The sequence below is a fragment of the Equus asinus genome, chromosome 2 (genome assembly GCF_041296235.1).
Source record: "Equus asinus isolate D_3611 breed Donkey chromosome 2, EquAss-T2T_v2, whole genome shotgun sequence".
NCBI classification, from domain to species: Eukaryota; Metazoa; Chordata; class Mammalia; order Perissodactyla; family Equidae; genus Equus; species Equus asinus.
In genome coordinates, this window is record NC_091791.1 from 9151891 (window position 1) to 9169275 (window position 17385).

At 49.2% G+C, this 17385-nt stretch overlaps 1 protein-coding gene across 3 annotated transcripts in view; it reads left to right on the forward strand.

The window, feature by feature from the left end:
- CPXM2 (carboxypeptidase X, M14 family member 2) overlaps positions 1-17385 on the forward strand; it is a 133616-nt gene that overhangs the window by 21504 nt on the left and 94727 nt on the right. For all 3 annotated transcript variants that reach the window (XM_070481438.1, XM_014867238.3, XM_014867239.3), the window contains one exon: positions 10953-11062. In XM_070481438.1, coding sequence (XP_070337539.1) covers positions 10953-11062 — 110 coding nt within the window. The remainder of the gene's footprint in view (positions 1-10952; positions 11063-17385) is intronic.

Consider the following 17385-nt stretch of genomic DNA (forward strand, 5'->3'; position numbering starts at 1 on the left):
CTCAGAACGCCACATCTGGGCTTTCGAGATGGGCGTTCAATTTTCTAGTTGCTGCAGACCCCAGATTTCAAAATTGAGGCCTACAAGAGGGATGAAGGGCTTTCTGCCCCTCCTCTGGTCGTCCCTTTTTCTCCTCAGCTGTCTCCATCTGACTCCCATGTGGTGAGTATTCTTCCACGTCTGGCGTTAGGTTGAAGCACTATGGGGAGTCTTTCCTTATCTGCATCTTCACAGGTTTTTGGGATGAGTTTGGGAGAAGTTGCACAATTTTAAGCTAGAGTTCCCCAAAGTCTGCCTTGCCTCTGTACAGTGGTGATTTTATGAGATACATTAAATAAAAGTTTTTCCTTTTAGATCCCTTTCAAAAACCCTTTTTGTTTTGGAGTAATTGTTGATCCACAGGAAGTTGCAAACAAATGGGCCCTGAGGCCCTTCCCTCTGCCTCCTCCAGGGCTGACATTCTGCAGAACTGTACTACAAAACCAAAATCAGGCCACAGGCGTTGTTACAACCCCCAGGGCATGTTCAGAGTCCACCAGTTACGTGTGCACACGTGTGTGTGTGTGTGTGTGCATGTAGTCTTGTGCAGTTGTATCACGTGTGTAGCTTCCTGGAAACACCACCAGATGCAGAACTGTTCCAGCACCACAAGGCTTCTTTGTGCCACCTCTTTATAGCCACACACTCCCTCCCCAGTTCCTAAGGCCTGTGGGTTTTAATTCTCCATCTCTTTAATTTTGTTATTTCAGGAGTGTTTGGTAAATGGAGTCATACAGTATACAACTTTTTAGACTGGATTTTTTTCCACTCAGCATAATTCTCCTACTCTTTCTGAATTAGATAAATAAACTCAGTTTGGTTATGGTATGATATAGTAGCTGGGAAAAGCTAAATCTTTTTATTATTAAAGTATAACATGCATACAGAAAAGTCTAGAAATCATAAGGGAATAAATCATTGGATTGTCATACGCACCACTCGGATATGTGAATGCACGATTATAACAATCATTTAGATGAGAAATCGAATGTGACGGGACCTCTCAGGCCTCGCTCCTGCCCCAGCCTGTCCCTGGCCCTGCCTCTCCTCAGAAATAACCACCGTCAGAGATCACTTTCGCCTGTTTTTGTGTTTCATATTCATGGAATCATATACTGTATACTCTTTTGTGTCTGATTTCTTTCCCTTGATGTTATGTTCATGAGATTCATCCCTGTTGTTGTCTGTGGCTACGGGGTTCATTTGTTTTCACTGATTTATAGCATTCTCTTACATGACTATACCATAATTTATTTATCCATTCTTATGGTAATGCACATTTGCGTGGTTTTCGGTTTTGGCCTGCTGCAAATAATGCTGCCCGGATCATCCTGCTCCAAGTCTTTTGATGCGTCTTTGAACGCGTTTCTGTTGGGCCGATACCTAAAAGTAGACTTGCTGGGCCATAGACCATGGGTATTCATCTTTAGGAAATACTTCTAGAGAGTTTTCCACATTGGTTTTACCAGTTAACACTTTTGCCAGCAGGGTTGCCTCACTCCCTCACCGACGTTTGACATCTGTCTTTGCAGTCATGCTCATATTGGTGGGTGTGTGCTGGCATCTCGTTGTGGTCTCACTTTGCATTTTCCTGAAGGCTAGTGACTAATGCTTATTCATCATTGGAACACTTCTTTTGTGAATGTCTGTTCAGGTCTTTTGCTTCATGTTTTTCTTGTTGATTTACAGGAGGGTTTTTTGTTTGCTTTTCTTGAAAATAGAATGGATATGAGTCCTTTTTCAGATACATGCATAGCAAATATCTTCTCGCACTCCTTGGCCTACCTTTCCACTCTAGTAATGGTGTTTTTTGAATAATAGATGTTCTTAAATTTAATACAGACCATCAGTATTTTCCTTCAGTACTTTTTGTTTCATGTTTCGATTTTTTTTTTGCCTACCCCGAGATCATGAAGATATTTTCCCATGTTCTCCTCTACTAAGAAAGTTTCCTGTTACATGAACATATTTCCATTAATATTACTTGACTGAAATAAAAATATGAAGTAAGTAATAGTGCAGGTGGTACGTGGACATGGAAAAATTCTTGAAGATAATAAGCAAGTGATTGAGGTTTGAGAAATGCTATTTTGAGCCATTAATTCCTTTTTTGGCTTTATAAGCACTATATAAAGAACACACTATTGATTTTCCATGATGATGCAGACATAGTGATTATCAGGTATATTGGATTGCAATACAAATTCGTTAATTTATTGGGAAACATTGATTGGGCTTTGGGAATTCAGTGATGAAAACTCATGTTGCTGCCCTGTGACGTTAACAGTGTGGTTTGTACTGTTTTAGGCTGGGGCGGGTAGGCTGAGAGGGATGGGTGTCGGAGGAGGAAGTCTTGGGAGGTTTTCCACTGGGACGACCACTGATCAGTGCTCAGAGCCTCTGAGAGGGCAGGCAGCTCTGGGCAGGTTCCCGGCGTGAGAAGCTTCACCCGCTTCCCTGAGAGTGTCCTCTGTCTGGTCCGCTGGGGCCGGGGCAGGAGACTCTCTGAGCCTGTGTAGCCTTCCAAGCAAGAGACAGCAGCCAGGTTCCAAGGGGCTCAGAAGATTGAGAGCTCTAGATCAGGGCCTGGGCCCCTCTGCTGTCCTGTCAATCAGAGTCTCTAGAGAGGGGTCCGGGTATCTTTTTTTAAGCTCCCTGGGAGCTTCTGATGTCGGGTCAGGGAGAGAAGGCTGCCTGGAGTGCCCGAGAGGAGGGAAGAGCTTTCCAAGGGCGATTAGATAAGGCTGAGATTAGGTCCTTTCCCAAGACCCTGAGGGAGGCGTGCCCTTCTGGGAAGCCAGTGGTGTCTGAGACAGGCAAAGAGCCTCTGCAAACACACTCTCCAGGGCACTAGGAAGCTGCCTCCACACTCTCATTGATCAAAAGGAATGTCAAGTTCAGAAAGGTGAAGGAAAGAATGTCATGAGTCAGAGCTATTCGATTTATAGGCGACAGTGAAAGTGAAGGTTCAGAACCGCTGTGAGCTTGACCCTGCCGCTGCTCTGGAGGTCGTGAAGAATTCCTTGCTCCATTTCCAGCAGACAGCACAACAGACCAGATAGCCTCGGGCTCTCATCTCCCGTCTGCCAACTGGGGACGCCTGTCCCAGCTCCACTTCCTTTCTCTGGTGTGACCCCAGACACCACCAAGCAACCTGCATTTGTATTATATTCTTTTTTTTTTTTTTACAATTTTTACATTATTTTATTGAGGTCATATTGGTTCATAAGATGGTGTAAATTTCAGGTGTACATTGTTATATTTCAGCTTCTGCATTTGCAACGGCCTGGATGGACCTTGTGGGTATTATGCTAAGTGAAATAAGTCAGATAGAGAAAGACAAATACTGTATTATATTCTCGAGTTTTCAAGTCAAACAGAGCAGGTGTAAAGATTGTGCCTGGAATTTAATGTCCACTTGGTTTTCAAATTCTAACTCAGACACTTAGGAGCTGTGTCACTCTGTTTAAGCCTCCTCGAGTCTTTGTTTATGTGTAGAACAGGGATAACAGTGCCCCTCTCTCACGGTCGTTATGAAGATTAAATGACAAAATGTCTTCAGAGGGTCTGGCTCCCTGAGTTGCTAGCACATTAGCCCCATTGCTCCCCAAATCGCTGCCCTTTTAAAATAATTTTCACGACTTGACTCTCATAACAGCTGCCCCAACCCCCGAACAGATTTGGGGTAATGGGGACGCTGTGTTGGGATTGCTGCTCCAGATTCAGAATTCTCACTTCTACGCTATATTCTGACTGCGCCCTGTAACTTCTGGGTCACAGAGACCTCCCTGATATTAAATGCACTGGACGCCAGCGATTTGTTGAAGAGCTTGTGTGCACATGTGGTACTTTATGGGGGTGATAGGGCGGATGAGGACCAATAAATATATGCCGTAGTGCTAATGGCCGCTTTGTAAAGTGGCTGCAGTGCTGGGAATTTTAGCAGGGGGTGGATTTCATTGAGTGTGTGTGTGTTTCGAGGGGAGGGTGTACAATGAGGCTCAGGATCCCGTCTTTGCCCACCTCCTTAGGGACAGCGCACGGGCCTGGGAAGGGGCGCCGGCTGAGCACAGGGTGTTCTTAGAGAGCTGAGCCACCTTTATGAGAAAAGTAGAGTCATCTTTGATGACTGTCACTCTCTTTCTTCCAGATTGTGACACATCTCCAATCTCTAATTAATATCTTCCTGAAGTGTTCTCTTCAGACCTTTTTTCACGTCGTCCTTATCCACATGCTTCTCAGGATTAGAGTCTTTTTCCTCTTGGAAACAACAAAAACTTGACTTGATGATAAAGCGTTCTTGTTTGTTTTTGCAGAAGGAGCGGGGGCTGTCTTGAGGGGCTTTCCGCGGCTGCTGATTGGCAGATGGGCCAAGAGCTGAGTCCTTGCTGTGTGTGTTACTGCCAGAGCTGTTTCACTGCAGCCGGCTGGGGACTTGGAAACCAGAGGAGGGGTGAAGAGCTGGGAATGAGTTTCCCACTGATTTCAAGCACTCTTTAAACCTAGTGATTATCTCCTCAATTGACATTATAATCTTGAGTTTACTACAAGCATATTACAGTTTCCACAAGGACACCATCGCTCCGGGTTCTGGAATTTGACTTTCCAATTGCGGATATTTAAATTAAGCTTTGAAACAGTGGTTTCTCCTCCCTTGTCCTGGATCACCAATGCAGCACTGCTATCTTCCTCGGTAAAGTTTTCTAAAGGATGAAGAAGAGTCCTCGTTGTTGGAAGGTGGCGTCGTGATTGACAGCCGCTTAGACAGAGACAAGATGTCCCTTTGAGAATTTAAAACCAAAAGAACTCTAACTTCTTGTTCCAGCTTTGCATTGCTTTTGGAGTTCTGTGGCTGGTAGTGTCCGCCGGACTTTTTTGAGAAGAAGTCACTGTGCCGTGTATTCAGCACTCACTATATCGTGTGTGTGCGTGCGTGTGTGTGTGTCTGGCATGTTACTCCAGCGGTTCTTTCAGCAAGAGCCTACGGTTATGATGGAGCAGGGGGTAAGTTTTCTAAGTTCTCGTATGTCTGAAGATGTCCTTAGTTACCTTGGCTATTGACTGAGAGTGGATTCTGGATCCTAATTTCTTTTCCCTCAGCCCTTTGGATGCCCAGGTTCCAGTGAGAAGTCTCGTGTTGGTCTGCTCGTTCCTCTCTTGGTCGTCTGCTGGCAGCCGTGGACGTCCTTTTATGCCCTCTGCCCTTCCAGGGTTCTCGTTTTGAGGTCGTGGAGGTGTCCTTGACGTCATTCTGTAGATTTTGTTTGGCTGCTTAACTGCCTTTGGGGTTATAATGGTAGCAGCGGTCCCCCGTTGTGTCCTAAGTCCAGGGAGCAGCTGAGCAACTCAGTTGTGCAGATGTCACCTCCAGGGCTGGGAGGCAGCCTTGAGCGTTGGCCCCAGGTTGTGGGAGCTAGTGGCCACCTTTCCTGGTGTTTCCTGTTCCTTTCTGAATTGCTCTTCAGCCTTTGCCAGCCCAGGGTGCAGCCGGAGGGAGGAATGGCCCCCCGGCCCTTTGCAGATCCCTGAACGACTGGGGACCTCACTGGCTCTCAGTGCTGTGTCAGCACAGGGCCCACCTCGCCCATGGGGCTCTGAGGCCTCCAGACTGTTCTGTATGTTAAAGGTTTCCCACCCTCACCTTTCTCCTGAGTGGCTGAGCTTGCTTCGCAGAGGCTTCTTGATCATCCTGTGTGATTTTCTCTCTAGCGTAGGATTATTCTGCCAAATTTGTGGATGAACCCAAGGAGCAGGAGCAACTCACTTTGCTCATTTTGGGCATTGAAGGGACCTGCTGAAAATCTTGAGGATGATGTTCCCAGGGTAGAAAGAAGAGGAGAAAAATGAGTCCAGTTGGAATATACTAAAATGCTGAATTAAGCATTTAGTACAGAGAACATTTCAGTACTGTGTATTTTGAATTAATTTAGAATCTTTAAATCAAGGGGTAATTTCCCCATGTCTATTTTCCTGTCTTGTTCTTGAGTGTAGGAAAATCCTTCATTTTTCTAAATGTGGAGATTTCTGTGTCAAGCTTTGAGTACAAGTCATTACAATGGGCCTAGAAACTTTTGTCAGGAACAATGTTATTCTGACCTGGGATTTTTCCCTCATTCATCTTTGCATAAAGGGGTGTAGGGCAGAGAGTTTATGCTTAAACTACTTTTGGTTTTTTTGGTAAAGAAGATTGGCCCTGAGCTAACATCTGTTCCCAGTCTTCCTCTTTTCGCTTGAGGAACATTGGCCCTGAGCTAACGTCTGTGCCAGTCTTCCTCTATTTTGTATGTGGGACGTCACCACAGCATGGCTTGATGAGCAGTGTGTAGGTCTGTTCCTGGGATTAGAACCTGTGAAACCCTGGGCTGCTGAAGTAGAGCACGTGAACTTAACCACTATGCCACTGGGCTGGCCCCTTAAACTACTTTATACTTAAACTTTTTGTTAACTACAAAATCTTTTCAGATGTGACTTTAGAAAGGTGGGGAACCCCCAGCTGGTTTAGCACATGCTTTTAGCTGAGCCTAGGGGTCCTGCGTCATGGAGCATGGCCCCCTGTGTTAGGTAGGGACGCAGTAAACGTCTGTTGAGCTAAATTTCGTTGATGGTCATGGGAATGGAGTGAAAGTCAATGTAAGACAGATATGTGATGGCAGGAAAGGCATGGAAGCTCTCAAAGGGAAAAATGAAGAGTGGAGAGTTGGTGGAATGGAGAGAAACGTCCTGAGTGAAGACGGCACTGGTGCTGTGTCTCTGTGACCCCTCCTGGGGCCTCTGCCGTCTGAGTGTGTGGAGACAGAATGCCAAGGAGGAGGAAGTCGCTGCGGCCTTGGAGCTCCCTCAGGAATGGACTGTGGATGACACTTGGCACGTGTGCTTCAGCTGTGGCCTTCACATCGGCAGCGACAGGAGCCACCACGGCTTCTGCTGCCACGCCTGACGTATGGAAGGCTGTGGAATAGTCAGTCTCCAAATATGCTCATGAGTGGTGTCCTGGGTTTAAACTCCATCCGTGTGATTTGATTCCTACTAGTGTAGATGGCATCTGTGACATCTCGTGGGTGAGGCCATGGGTGCCCACTGTGGATTGTTAAAGGGAAAGGGAGGGAGGACTCTTACCGAGTCCGAGGGTTACACCCTGTGCTGAAGGGCAGGAAAAGGCTCCCCTCACACAAGGGAGGGAAAGAAACTGGAGAATATCGTGTTATGGAAGCCACAGGGGTGGAGGGAGGGAGTAGCAAGAGGGAGCAGATGGCAGGGAGACCAAGAAGAGGCTGAGGATCCCAAAAGGGCCACCAAATGAGGAGAGCCCCATGATTCGAGACAGAAGCCAGAGTGCAGAATGCAAAAATTCAAGAAGGGAGTGGTGGAGAGCAAGCGGAGATGGAGCTATAGACTCCTGGGGCGGCTGCAAGACCCGACTCCACCTCAACGGCACAAGGCTGCGCTGGCCCTTATGTACCTGCAACGCTGGGCAGGTGACTCCACACGCCTGTCCCGTGAGTGACCCGGCATCCATTCCCCTCACTCACAGCACCCCCTTCCCAGTGGGCAGACGTGTGACGAGGCGAGTCGGACTCTGTCTGGGAGGTGGGATGTGAGGTAGAGTGGAGGCCCTTGAAAGATGCGATGCGGGCTGGAAAGTGCTGTGGGAGTCGATCTGCTCCTCTGGCAGTGCACCGGCTGGTGGCTTCTGCTGCCTGGATGACGAGGGCTCTTCTGGCTCCACCCCGCACCTGTCCTGTGTCCCTGCCTTCGTCCCCTCTGAGAGCTTCCTGCCCTCCCTCCAATCATTCCCATTTCTGCTTGCGTTAAATACTGCTGGTTTCTCACAACCAAAGGTGCCCCGCTAACCCCCGTGTGTCAGTAACTGGTGTTGCCGCCAAGGGCCTTGCAGTTTCTCAGTGTAGATCTATCTCTAGCATCTTTATTAATGGCGTGGACGACGGAGGAGGCTGCCAAACAAAACTAAATTCTCTAAAGATGGTGTCTTCTAACAGGGAAGAAAAATCCTTATTAGGATTCCCGGGAGGCAACATTTCCGAGCAGGCCGAGAGCGTGTGTGTTTATCTGGGCTTCCCACCAAAGGCATCGTCAGCTGTGCCGTGGATGGAAGGAGTGGCTTTTCTGGCTTGTGATGTCACGTCAACTCAAGAGTGGACAAGAGTGGACATTTGGCTGATGTGGCAGCTGACAGCACCACCGGCTGCCTGGGACTCCACTCTTGCCACGTGTACGTGATGGTCTAGCCCCCCTGAGAGGGCAGCCATCAAGCTTTTGAGTTGATGTTAGACGTGCAGTCAAGAAACAGCCCACTTACGGGCACTTCCTTTTCACCCCTGTGTATCTTGGTGAGAGGATGTGGCGGAGCTTCCACATATCAACAGAAGAGCACTTTTGATCAATATGCAATTTTATTCAGGTAGTTCCTTTTTGAATTAAAATATTAATATACATATGGATGTTTTCTTTTCCTGGAAGAAATGCATTGGATAGCAATTATTGTTGCTTTATTTAACTAGTAAGTAATATATGTGTGTCTGTCTATCTATCTGTCGGTCTGTCTGCCTGTCTCAACGATATAAATGGGAGGTGTTAGCTGGATGAAGTACGTGGACTTCACCACCTGCCCTGTTTTCTACTAAGAAGGAAGTCCTAAGGGGATGGAACATTCAATGTGGCTGTGAAATAGGTTCATTGAATTGGCGGCAGATCCGTTTTGTGTTTCTGTTGCTTGATTATGGGAATGTTGGGGACCTGAACTGAGCACCAGGAGAGGTGGGACAGAACCGGTGCCCTGTTTCCACTTAGGGTCTGAAAGCAAAGCTGGCACATCTGCCATAATTGAGACACGTAGAGGCCATTCTCAGGATGCACAGAATTGTCAAACAGAACTGTGGCCCGGTCAACTTGGGGTCAAAGCTGGGGAGATGCAGTTATTCCTGAGGATGCTGATGTGCCTGGACATGTGCCTGGATGCCCAGGTGAGCTGGGACAAGGAGAAGGGGATGAGGGGAGCCAGGAGGAGAGGAGGTACGAACTGGGAGCAGCAGGGCAGTCTGCGAGCCTGAGGTCAGAGCCAGGCTCCGAGTGGCAGGTTGAAGGACATCCGAGAGTCCAGCTTCCCAGAGAGCACAGGCAGTGACCTTGACCCTCGTGCCTTGCCCTGAATCCCAACCAGGGCCTCTGGTGCGTGCCAGTGACCACCAGGGTCTGAGAGCCTGAAGGGTCCTGGTCCAGAGGGGCAAGCAGCACTGAGAGAAGGTGCCACCCGTCCTGAGGCCAGAGTGGAGCAGCACAGGGCCTTGGGTTCCTCCTGTTCTATAACCTGGGCTTGGGGGCTGAGCTGTGGAGGTGGCAGGAACGCAGAGGGGCAGGTACAGCCGGCTTGCTTCATGTGTGCCCCCCACCCCCCGCTGCATGGCCCCTTCTCAGGCTCACTGCATGGACCCCCCATTTGGACACATGGCGCCCCACTTGTGGCACAGCCACCTATAGCAGAAGCCAGCTGGAGCATCATTGCTCACGGTGCCACCTGAAGCCTTCCGAGTTCTCCTGCAGTGTCTGGCTAGTGGCAGCAGTACCGTCACCTCCCTCCTCATGCTCCTCGCCCTGCTGGGCACCTGAACCTCTGCCTCCCCAAGCGCAGCACAGATGGCTGATAAATATTTACCAAGCCAGGCAGCCTCCTGGCAGGTATGGACAGGGCCAGGGAAGCAGCGTGGCTTGTTTGCAAGCCAGGAGCTAAGAATCTGGAGGCTGGCATCTGAGGTCCAGCTCTGCTGCTGGCAGAGACGCCTTGGATGGCTTGCCTCAAGTCTCGAGGCCTCTGTTTCCTCTTCTGAGAAGTCAAGTGGAATACTCGAGGGCATCTCAGGTCCTGGAGGCCTGGATTCCTCTGGCTGCAGCCCTTGGGCAGACTATCTTACCCCAGGGCCCACAGAGCACCCCAGTGACTGCTGTCTGCCCAGCCTCCTCCAGCCTCCAGAGGGGCCTTTTCCCTGCAGGGGTTTGTCTTGGATGGACAGATACCTCCACGTCCCCAGGTGACCCTGCGATCCCTGGGCATACTCCTATCTTGGCAGTGACCACACAGCTTTTTAAATTTGCTTCCGTTACATTAGAGGTTTCCAATAATTCTAGTAGAAATAGATTTGTTCACTTCTACTCCGGAGTTTTTATTTTCTTTCTCCAGGGTCAGATTTGAAGGAGATAGCATCACTTGGAGATTTCCAGCCCCGTGGCAGGGTGGGTGGTGAGAAAAGCAGCCCAGAAGTCAGGAGGCCTGGGATCCGGCCCCAGGGCTGCTGTTAAAGCTCTTATCCATGGGGAGACGGGCTGGACCAGGAGAATGGCCAAGGGCCTGCCTGGTGCCTGCGGCTTATTCCAGGGGCAGCTTGGACCAGACTGTGTGGAGTAGCCGTTCTCAGAATTACTAGCCTTGTCAAGAATGGAAGACAATAGATTTTTTTTCTATTTATATTGCTCTGCTCATTAGCATCACGATAAAAAGGCCAGAATTGCTGAAGCAAAATCAACCAATTCTGATTAATTTGCAGAGCTCATTGGGATCACTCCAAAATTTCTAACCAATAACGCTCCCTGGCTGTGTCACATTGTGGAAGGAGCCTTAATTGAAAACAGCCACAGACAGTAGCATGGACAGCGACAGAGAGAAAGAATATTAGAGCAAAAACACCCAGAAAGGAAATGCCGACAAGAAAGAAAATTGGCTTAGTGTTTGACAGCTGAGTCGAAAATGTTTGTGTGGAAACCCCGGGCATACCAGAGGGTGGGGCTGCCATGAGGAGAGGGAGTTCAGGAAAAACGGAAAAGCACGTGGCCAGATTTAGAAAACTAGGCACTTGTTTCTTTTAACATCTGTCCTTGTTTTTAACAAGCATTGTCCTTTCCAGGTTGCCCACCTCTTGGTCTGGAAACCTTAAAAATCACAGACTTCCAGCTCCATGCATCCACTTCGAAGCGCTACGGCCTGGGGGCGCATCGAGGGAGACTCAACATCCAGGTACCAGGGCCGTGGGAAGGCTTCTGCGTGTGCTGCTGGGCGCTCTGGTTGTAGACACAGCGATGGCTCGTTGAGCTTGGGTCAGGTGGCATGCATGACGTTTACAGTGCCTCAGCCCTGATTCTCCCAGCGGGAAGGACAATGCTGCGGAATCCTCATTTCACAGAGAGAGCTCTGAGACTCAGGGTGGGTGTCTTCTCCAAAGACTACTTAGTGGAAAGGATGCTGCCAGTTCCTGGACCCAGGTTGGTCTGCCTCCGGCTCTTGAGCTCTTCCCCTCCAGTCGTCTGTCTGGAAAGGTCAGGAGGAGAACCCAGAACACCTGTGGGCATGGGCAGGCAGTGGCATTTGTCCTCTGTTGCCTCCCTGCCAATGCATCTCACCTCCCCCCTACACACACCTCTTCCAGGCTGTTCTGTGGCTCCCCCCAGGCCAAACCCTTAGTGGCTCTCCAGGGCCTGGCACATCATGGCTGGCTTCCCTCCCTGAGACTCAAGGGCCACCATAACCTTGGCCCTCGCTGCTGTTGAGGTCCTGCTCCCAGATGGGGAGCCCCTCGTTGACACTCTGTATACCCTGCAGTTCTTGACTCCAGGCCTCTTCTCAAGCAGGTCCCCCTACCTGCAACTCGCTTCCCCTGCCCTACCCCACCCAGTGAAAATCCTGCTTCCTCCAGGGTGTTAGTTTCCTCCTGCTGCTCTAACACATTCTCGTAAACGTAGCCCCTTCTGCAACACAAATTTATTCTCTTACAGATCTGGAGGATAGAAGTCTTGTTGGGCTAAAATCAAGGTCTGGGCAGGGCTGTGTTCCTTCCGGAGTTCTAGGGGAGAATCCCGTTTCTTTGCCTTTTCCAGCTTCTAGAGGCATCCTATTCTTGCTCGTGGCTCTTTCCCTCTTCTAAGCCAGCAATGGCAGGTTGAGCCCTTCTCAAGCTGCCGTCTCTCTGGCTGTTTCTTCTGTCTCCCTCTTCCACTTTTTAAGGACCATTGTGAGGACCTTGGGCCCACCTGGGTAATACAGGATCATCTCCCATCTCAAGTGACCTTAATTGCATCTGCGACCTTCATTTCTCTGCCACATAACCTCAGTATTCACAGGTTCTAGGGTTAGCACGTGGATGTCTTAGTGGGGGATGGGGCGTCATTCTACCGGCCCATCCACAATGCCTTTTCCCTCCTGCTCCAGCTCCTGCTGATCCGTCCCTTCTCCATCTAGCATTTGATCATGCGCTGTCCTGTGTGGTTCTCTAATGTTTTAGTTTTCTTTCTCCAATTACTCTATAACTATGTGGTTTCCAAACCCTTTTGCGTGTGCACCATCTCATCTAGGCTTCTGGGCGGGGGTGGTCTGTTCATCCCCGAGACGCGGGGTGGCCATCAAGGCTAACAGCTTCTGCGTGGCAGAGCCAACACCTCATTCCCTCAGTGGTCACTGTAAATGTGCTTTGGGCAGCCGCTGTGCTGGGAACTGGACAGGAGTGGCTGAGGCCCCTCCCCAGGGAGGTCATGGGTTTAGCCACATCTGAGCGGAGCTCTGACTCCAGGCTTCTCCTCTTCCCTCCTCCCTCGACACTTGACCGCATCAAAGAGACTTTCAAACCACTCAACCATCACTGCTTTTCTGTTCAGACGAATTCAGGTAGAACGTTTCCAGAACTAACTTTAATGAAATCCAAAGGTTGGTTTATAAATATTCTTTCTCTTTTTAAAATAACAGCTGTTAAGAAACATTTGGATGTGTACAACTGGACACTGTATTTGATAAGAGGATGGATGCTCAAAGGTTGAGCAGGCGTGACGGTTGATAATCTCGGTGACTCCAGCACCTTGCATGGGCTCCAGTCTTCTGAGTAAATGAAGTCAGGCCCAAGCAAGGCTAGATCAGATGGGCATGGGGCTGTTTTGGGCATTAATGAGTGGTGCTGTCATCGGGGCAGGGGTTGGGGTTGTGTCCTTCCGGTTGGGACGTCCCCGGCAGAGTGGATGGCAGGGTGTACAGCACGGGCATCCATGTTGGGTGTGTGGAGTTCAGATCTTGGCCTTGGCATGTCTAGATTTTGGGATCTTTGGAACTTTGATCTCACATCTCTGAGCCTCATTTTGCCTCATCTGAAAAATGAAGATCCCAAGCGCTCACAGGATTTGTTGAACAGTGAAATTAGGTGATTTATAATTTTAGTTTTTTTTTTTTTGAGGAAGATTAGCCCTGAGCTAACATCTGCTGCCAATCCTTCTCTTTTTGCTGAGGAAGCCTGGCTCTGAGCTAACATCCGTGCCCATCTTCCTCTACTTTATATGTGAGACGCCTATCACAGCATGGCTTGCCAAGTGGTGCCATGTCCGCACCTGGGATCCAAACCGACGAACCCCGGCCACTGAAGCAGAATGTGTGCACTTAACCACTGCACCACTGGGCCGGCCCCTGATTTATAATTTTAAAACATTGACTGGGTCATTTCACTCCTCTGCTTAAAGCCTCCAGTAGCTTCCAGGTGCTCTTGGAAACTCCCTGCTTGGCCCTGTGCGATCTGCGCGTCCCTCCCCGACCCATGGCTGACTTACTTCCTCTGGTGTTATCTGCCCCTCCTTGAGCGGAAGCCCCAGGTTAGAAGGGCTTTGTCTCCTTTCCCCACCCCGAGCCCAGAACGGTGCCCCGAACACAGGACATGTACAGAGGATGTCAGGTGAAGGCAGGTGGAGGTTACTCACTGCCCTGCCTTCATGGGGCCATGCAGGAGGCCCTGCTCGTGGACCAGTCATCCAGCAGGGGGCAGCCGGCTGGGCTGTCCTTATGTCCTGATCATCTTCCTGCCTCCTTCATCCTTCGCCCAAGGGAGGCACACCCCAGGGAGAAAGCACACTCCCCAGGCTGAAAGCATTGCAGACACACTCTCCTGCCTCCAATCAGGGTGCAAATAAGGGGGGTGATTGAAAACCACTTCAGTGAAAACCACTTCAGTGCTGCTTGTCCTAATGGAGATTCATCTTTTCTTCAGTGATGTATCATTTTCCCAGATGCCCTCTGCCAAACAAACCTCCGCCCCTGCCCTCAGAATGTGAAGTTGCTCCCTTAGTGGCGGAGTCTAGGCCAGCCACCCCCGTGGGTGACGTGGTGTTAACCACAGAGAGTGGAGGGTTACTTGAAGCTTGTGTGAGGGGCTTCTGTATGCCACTCCCTCACGGGGAAATCATGACTAGGTTGGGGTCCCTCTGTGCTTCGTACCTTCCAGAATCAGCGCCAGAGGAAGCCTGATTCCACCATCACAGGTGCTCCAAAATGCATCTTCCCACACGTATGGGTTGAAACGCAGTTTAAAAATAACCATATCTTGTCTCTCATATGAGTATTTTGTAGGCGTATGAAGCTAATGGGATTTGATGTGTGAGAAACACCAAGATATCCGGATTAGAAACTGTGGTTAAATGCCGTTGTGCAGGGTGTGAACGAGATTCCTCCAGCCCGGCCTGCTGGCCTGGCCCTGCGGGCACCCATGTGGTCCACCCAGAATGCTCAGGGTTGCAGGCTTGACACACCTCCTGGTTCTGTTAATGAGCTGAGTGGCTTTAGGCAAGATGCCCGACTTCTCTGAGGCTCAGTGTCTTCATCAGTAAGGTAGAGGTCCCACCACCAGCACTGCCACCTTCATGGGGTGTGAGCATCAGAAGGAGTAAAGAAAGAGAATTGTCGTCAGCAATTCTCAGATGCCGTATTTGTGTCCGTTACAATGCATTCGCTCAGCTGGCCATTGTGAAGTGCCGGTTGTGTGCTGGGAAGTGTGCCAGGCCTTAGAAGAGCAAAGATGGAAAGCTCCCGTTCATTCCCTTTCCTCAAGATGCTGAGTCTCCAGCGGAGAGCGGGGATCGGCTCTGGTAGGTACTGGCATTGTGCTGAGCACTTTCGAGCATTGTTTCGTTTATTCCTCCACGTGAGACAAGTGCTATTATTATTATTACCTGTACCTTATAGAAAATGGACATGTGGACCGGAAGAGTCACTTGGTTAAGATTTCCTGGGGGAGGCAGGATGTGGACAAGCTGCTTTAATCCGGGAGTCCTTGATCCTCCATTAAACTGCCCCAGGTCACCAGATAGAGTGTCCCAGGCACATCTGGGTGATGATTAAACCGTGTGCATCTTTCTTTCCTGACAATGATCTGACATTGATTTACTCCTCTGTCACCCTCACCAAATGATAACCTTCTTGCAGGGGATGTGAATTTTGTTTTTGTGGGTATTCCCACATTGTCTCATCACACTGTCTGCACATATATATGTGCCTAATAGATGTTTCTAGGTAGTTGTGGAACCCCGTTTGCAAGCCCCTGGTCTAACTGTGCTCTTGTTGCTTATAATCATGAAGAAGCTCTGCAGGGACCAAGGGTGAGCGGCCGGGGCCGGGACCCCCCAGGGAAAGGGCTGGCGGTGGGAGGGGGCATGGAGAGCAAGCCTTCTAGAGTGGCACTGAGTGTGGAAAGCTCTGGAATTGCTGCTGGGGCTATTGAAGGGCTTTGATGTCCACTCTGAGAATGTTCCAGGTGATCAGTCACCTCCTTTCTGATTAATAAAAAGTGTCAACATGCCTTTCTGCAAAAAAAAAAAAAACCCCTGTATACAGTGTGTATAGTGCTGCGATGGCTTCAGGGTGCTGTGGCTGCTGTGAAGAAGTCCTCTTGAAGGGGCGGTGCAGGCTGGTCTACTCTCTCCCAGTTTTGCTATCGCAGATTTGCTCATATGTGATCGGCAAATACGGGATGATGTCATTATGATAGAGAAGAAGCATTGCTCCATGTACCACTTTTGCCAGTACATCAGTTTTTTCTTTTTTTGAGAAAGATTAGCCCTAAGCTAACATCCGCCGCCAATCCTTGTCTTTTTGCTGAGGAAGACTGGCCCTGAGCTTACATCTGTGCCCATCCACCTCTATTTTACATGTGGGACACCAGCCACAGCATGGCTTGGTGAGCAGTGAGTAGGTCTGTGCCCGGGATCCGAACCAGCAAACCGCGGGCCACCAAAGCACGGTATGCACACTTAACCGCTGCGCCACTGGGCTGACCCCCCGTACATCAGGGTTTTGTGGGACCAGGCACCAGCCCCTGACCCCTCCATGCACCAATGCAGCTGCGTGCAGAAGCCTCAGAAGAGCTCCCTCCTGCACTTCCCGTACGTGGAGCTCGGCTCTCCACGCTCCTCTGACTCGGGGCCGGGAGCTCTGTGTTCGGATGCCGTCGCTCAGTTCCTTTGCACATTTTGCTCTGCCCCCTCCACTCAGCAGCTCCCATGCTTCCTCACACCCTCTTCCTTTCACCATGGTTTTTTTTTTTTTTTAGGGCAAATCCTATCATTATAGCTGTATTTATTTATTTATATATTTTTTTTTATTTTTTAAGCAATTAGCATGTCTTCTTAACTGTGCTTTTTTTTTAAGTTTTGTTTTTGTTTTTGTTTTTTTTGGTCTTCTGATTACAGAGCTGCATAGATTTTGAAGGGTCTGTCTGGCTAGAATTCTATTTTTCATGGGAACTCGGTTTTCATAGTGTAAGGTTTTGCAGACTGTGAAGTTTACTGAATTGCATGTGCCATGTTATAGCAGACACACTTGTCTCTTTGCCTTAGTCCATTTGGGCTGCTATAACAGAATACCCTATATTGGGTAGCTTATAAACAGCACAAATTTATTTCTCCCAGTTCTGGAGGCTGGGAAGTCCAGGATCAAGGCACTGGGAGACTGGGTGTCTGGTGACACCCTCTTCCTGGTTCATAGATGGCTGCCTTCTCTGTGTCCTCACTGGTGGAAGCACTCTGTGGGTTCTCTTTTATAAGGGCACTAATCCCGTTCGTGGGCCCTCATGATCTCATCTCCTCCCAAAGGCCCCGCCTCCAAATACCAGGACCTAGGGGGCTAGGTTTCAGCATGTGAATTTTGAGGGGACATTCACATTCAGTCTCTAGCACTCTTTTATCCTCATTTTAAGGAGAAGACTTTAAAAGAGTAAAATCACCTTATAATTCAACTTGCAACTTTTTTTTGCAAGTGAAATTTTGCTTATGTCAATTTAATATATAAGCTTAGAGAAGAAACCCAAGTTTATGTTTCATCAGTACATTGGGACCAGACAGATCTTGCAAGAATTCAAGGAAGAGGTCCAGTTCAGCAGGTTGGTGAAGGTTTGTCCTCTCACCGGTGATTATTCTTTCAGTGTGTCCAGGATCCTTTTATACTAACACACTCAAGACGCTGTGATCTCATTTAGAAACAATCGTTGGCGTCTTCTGTTCCGGGAGCAGCCACAGACAGATTGGAAATTAACATTCCAAGTG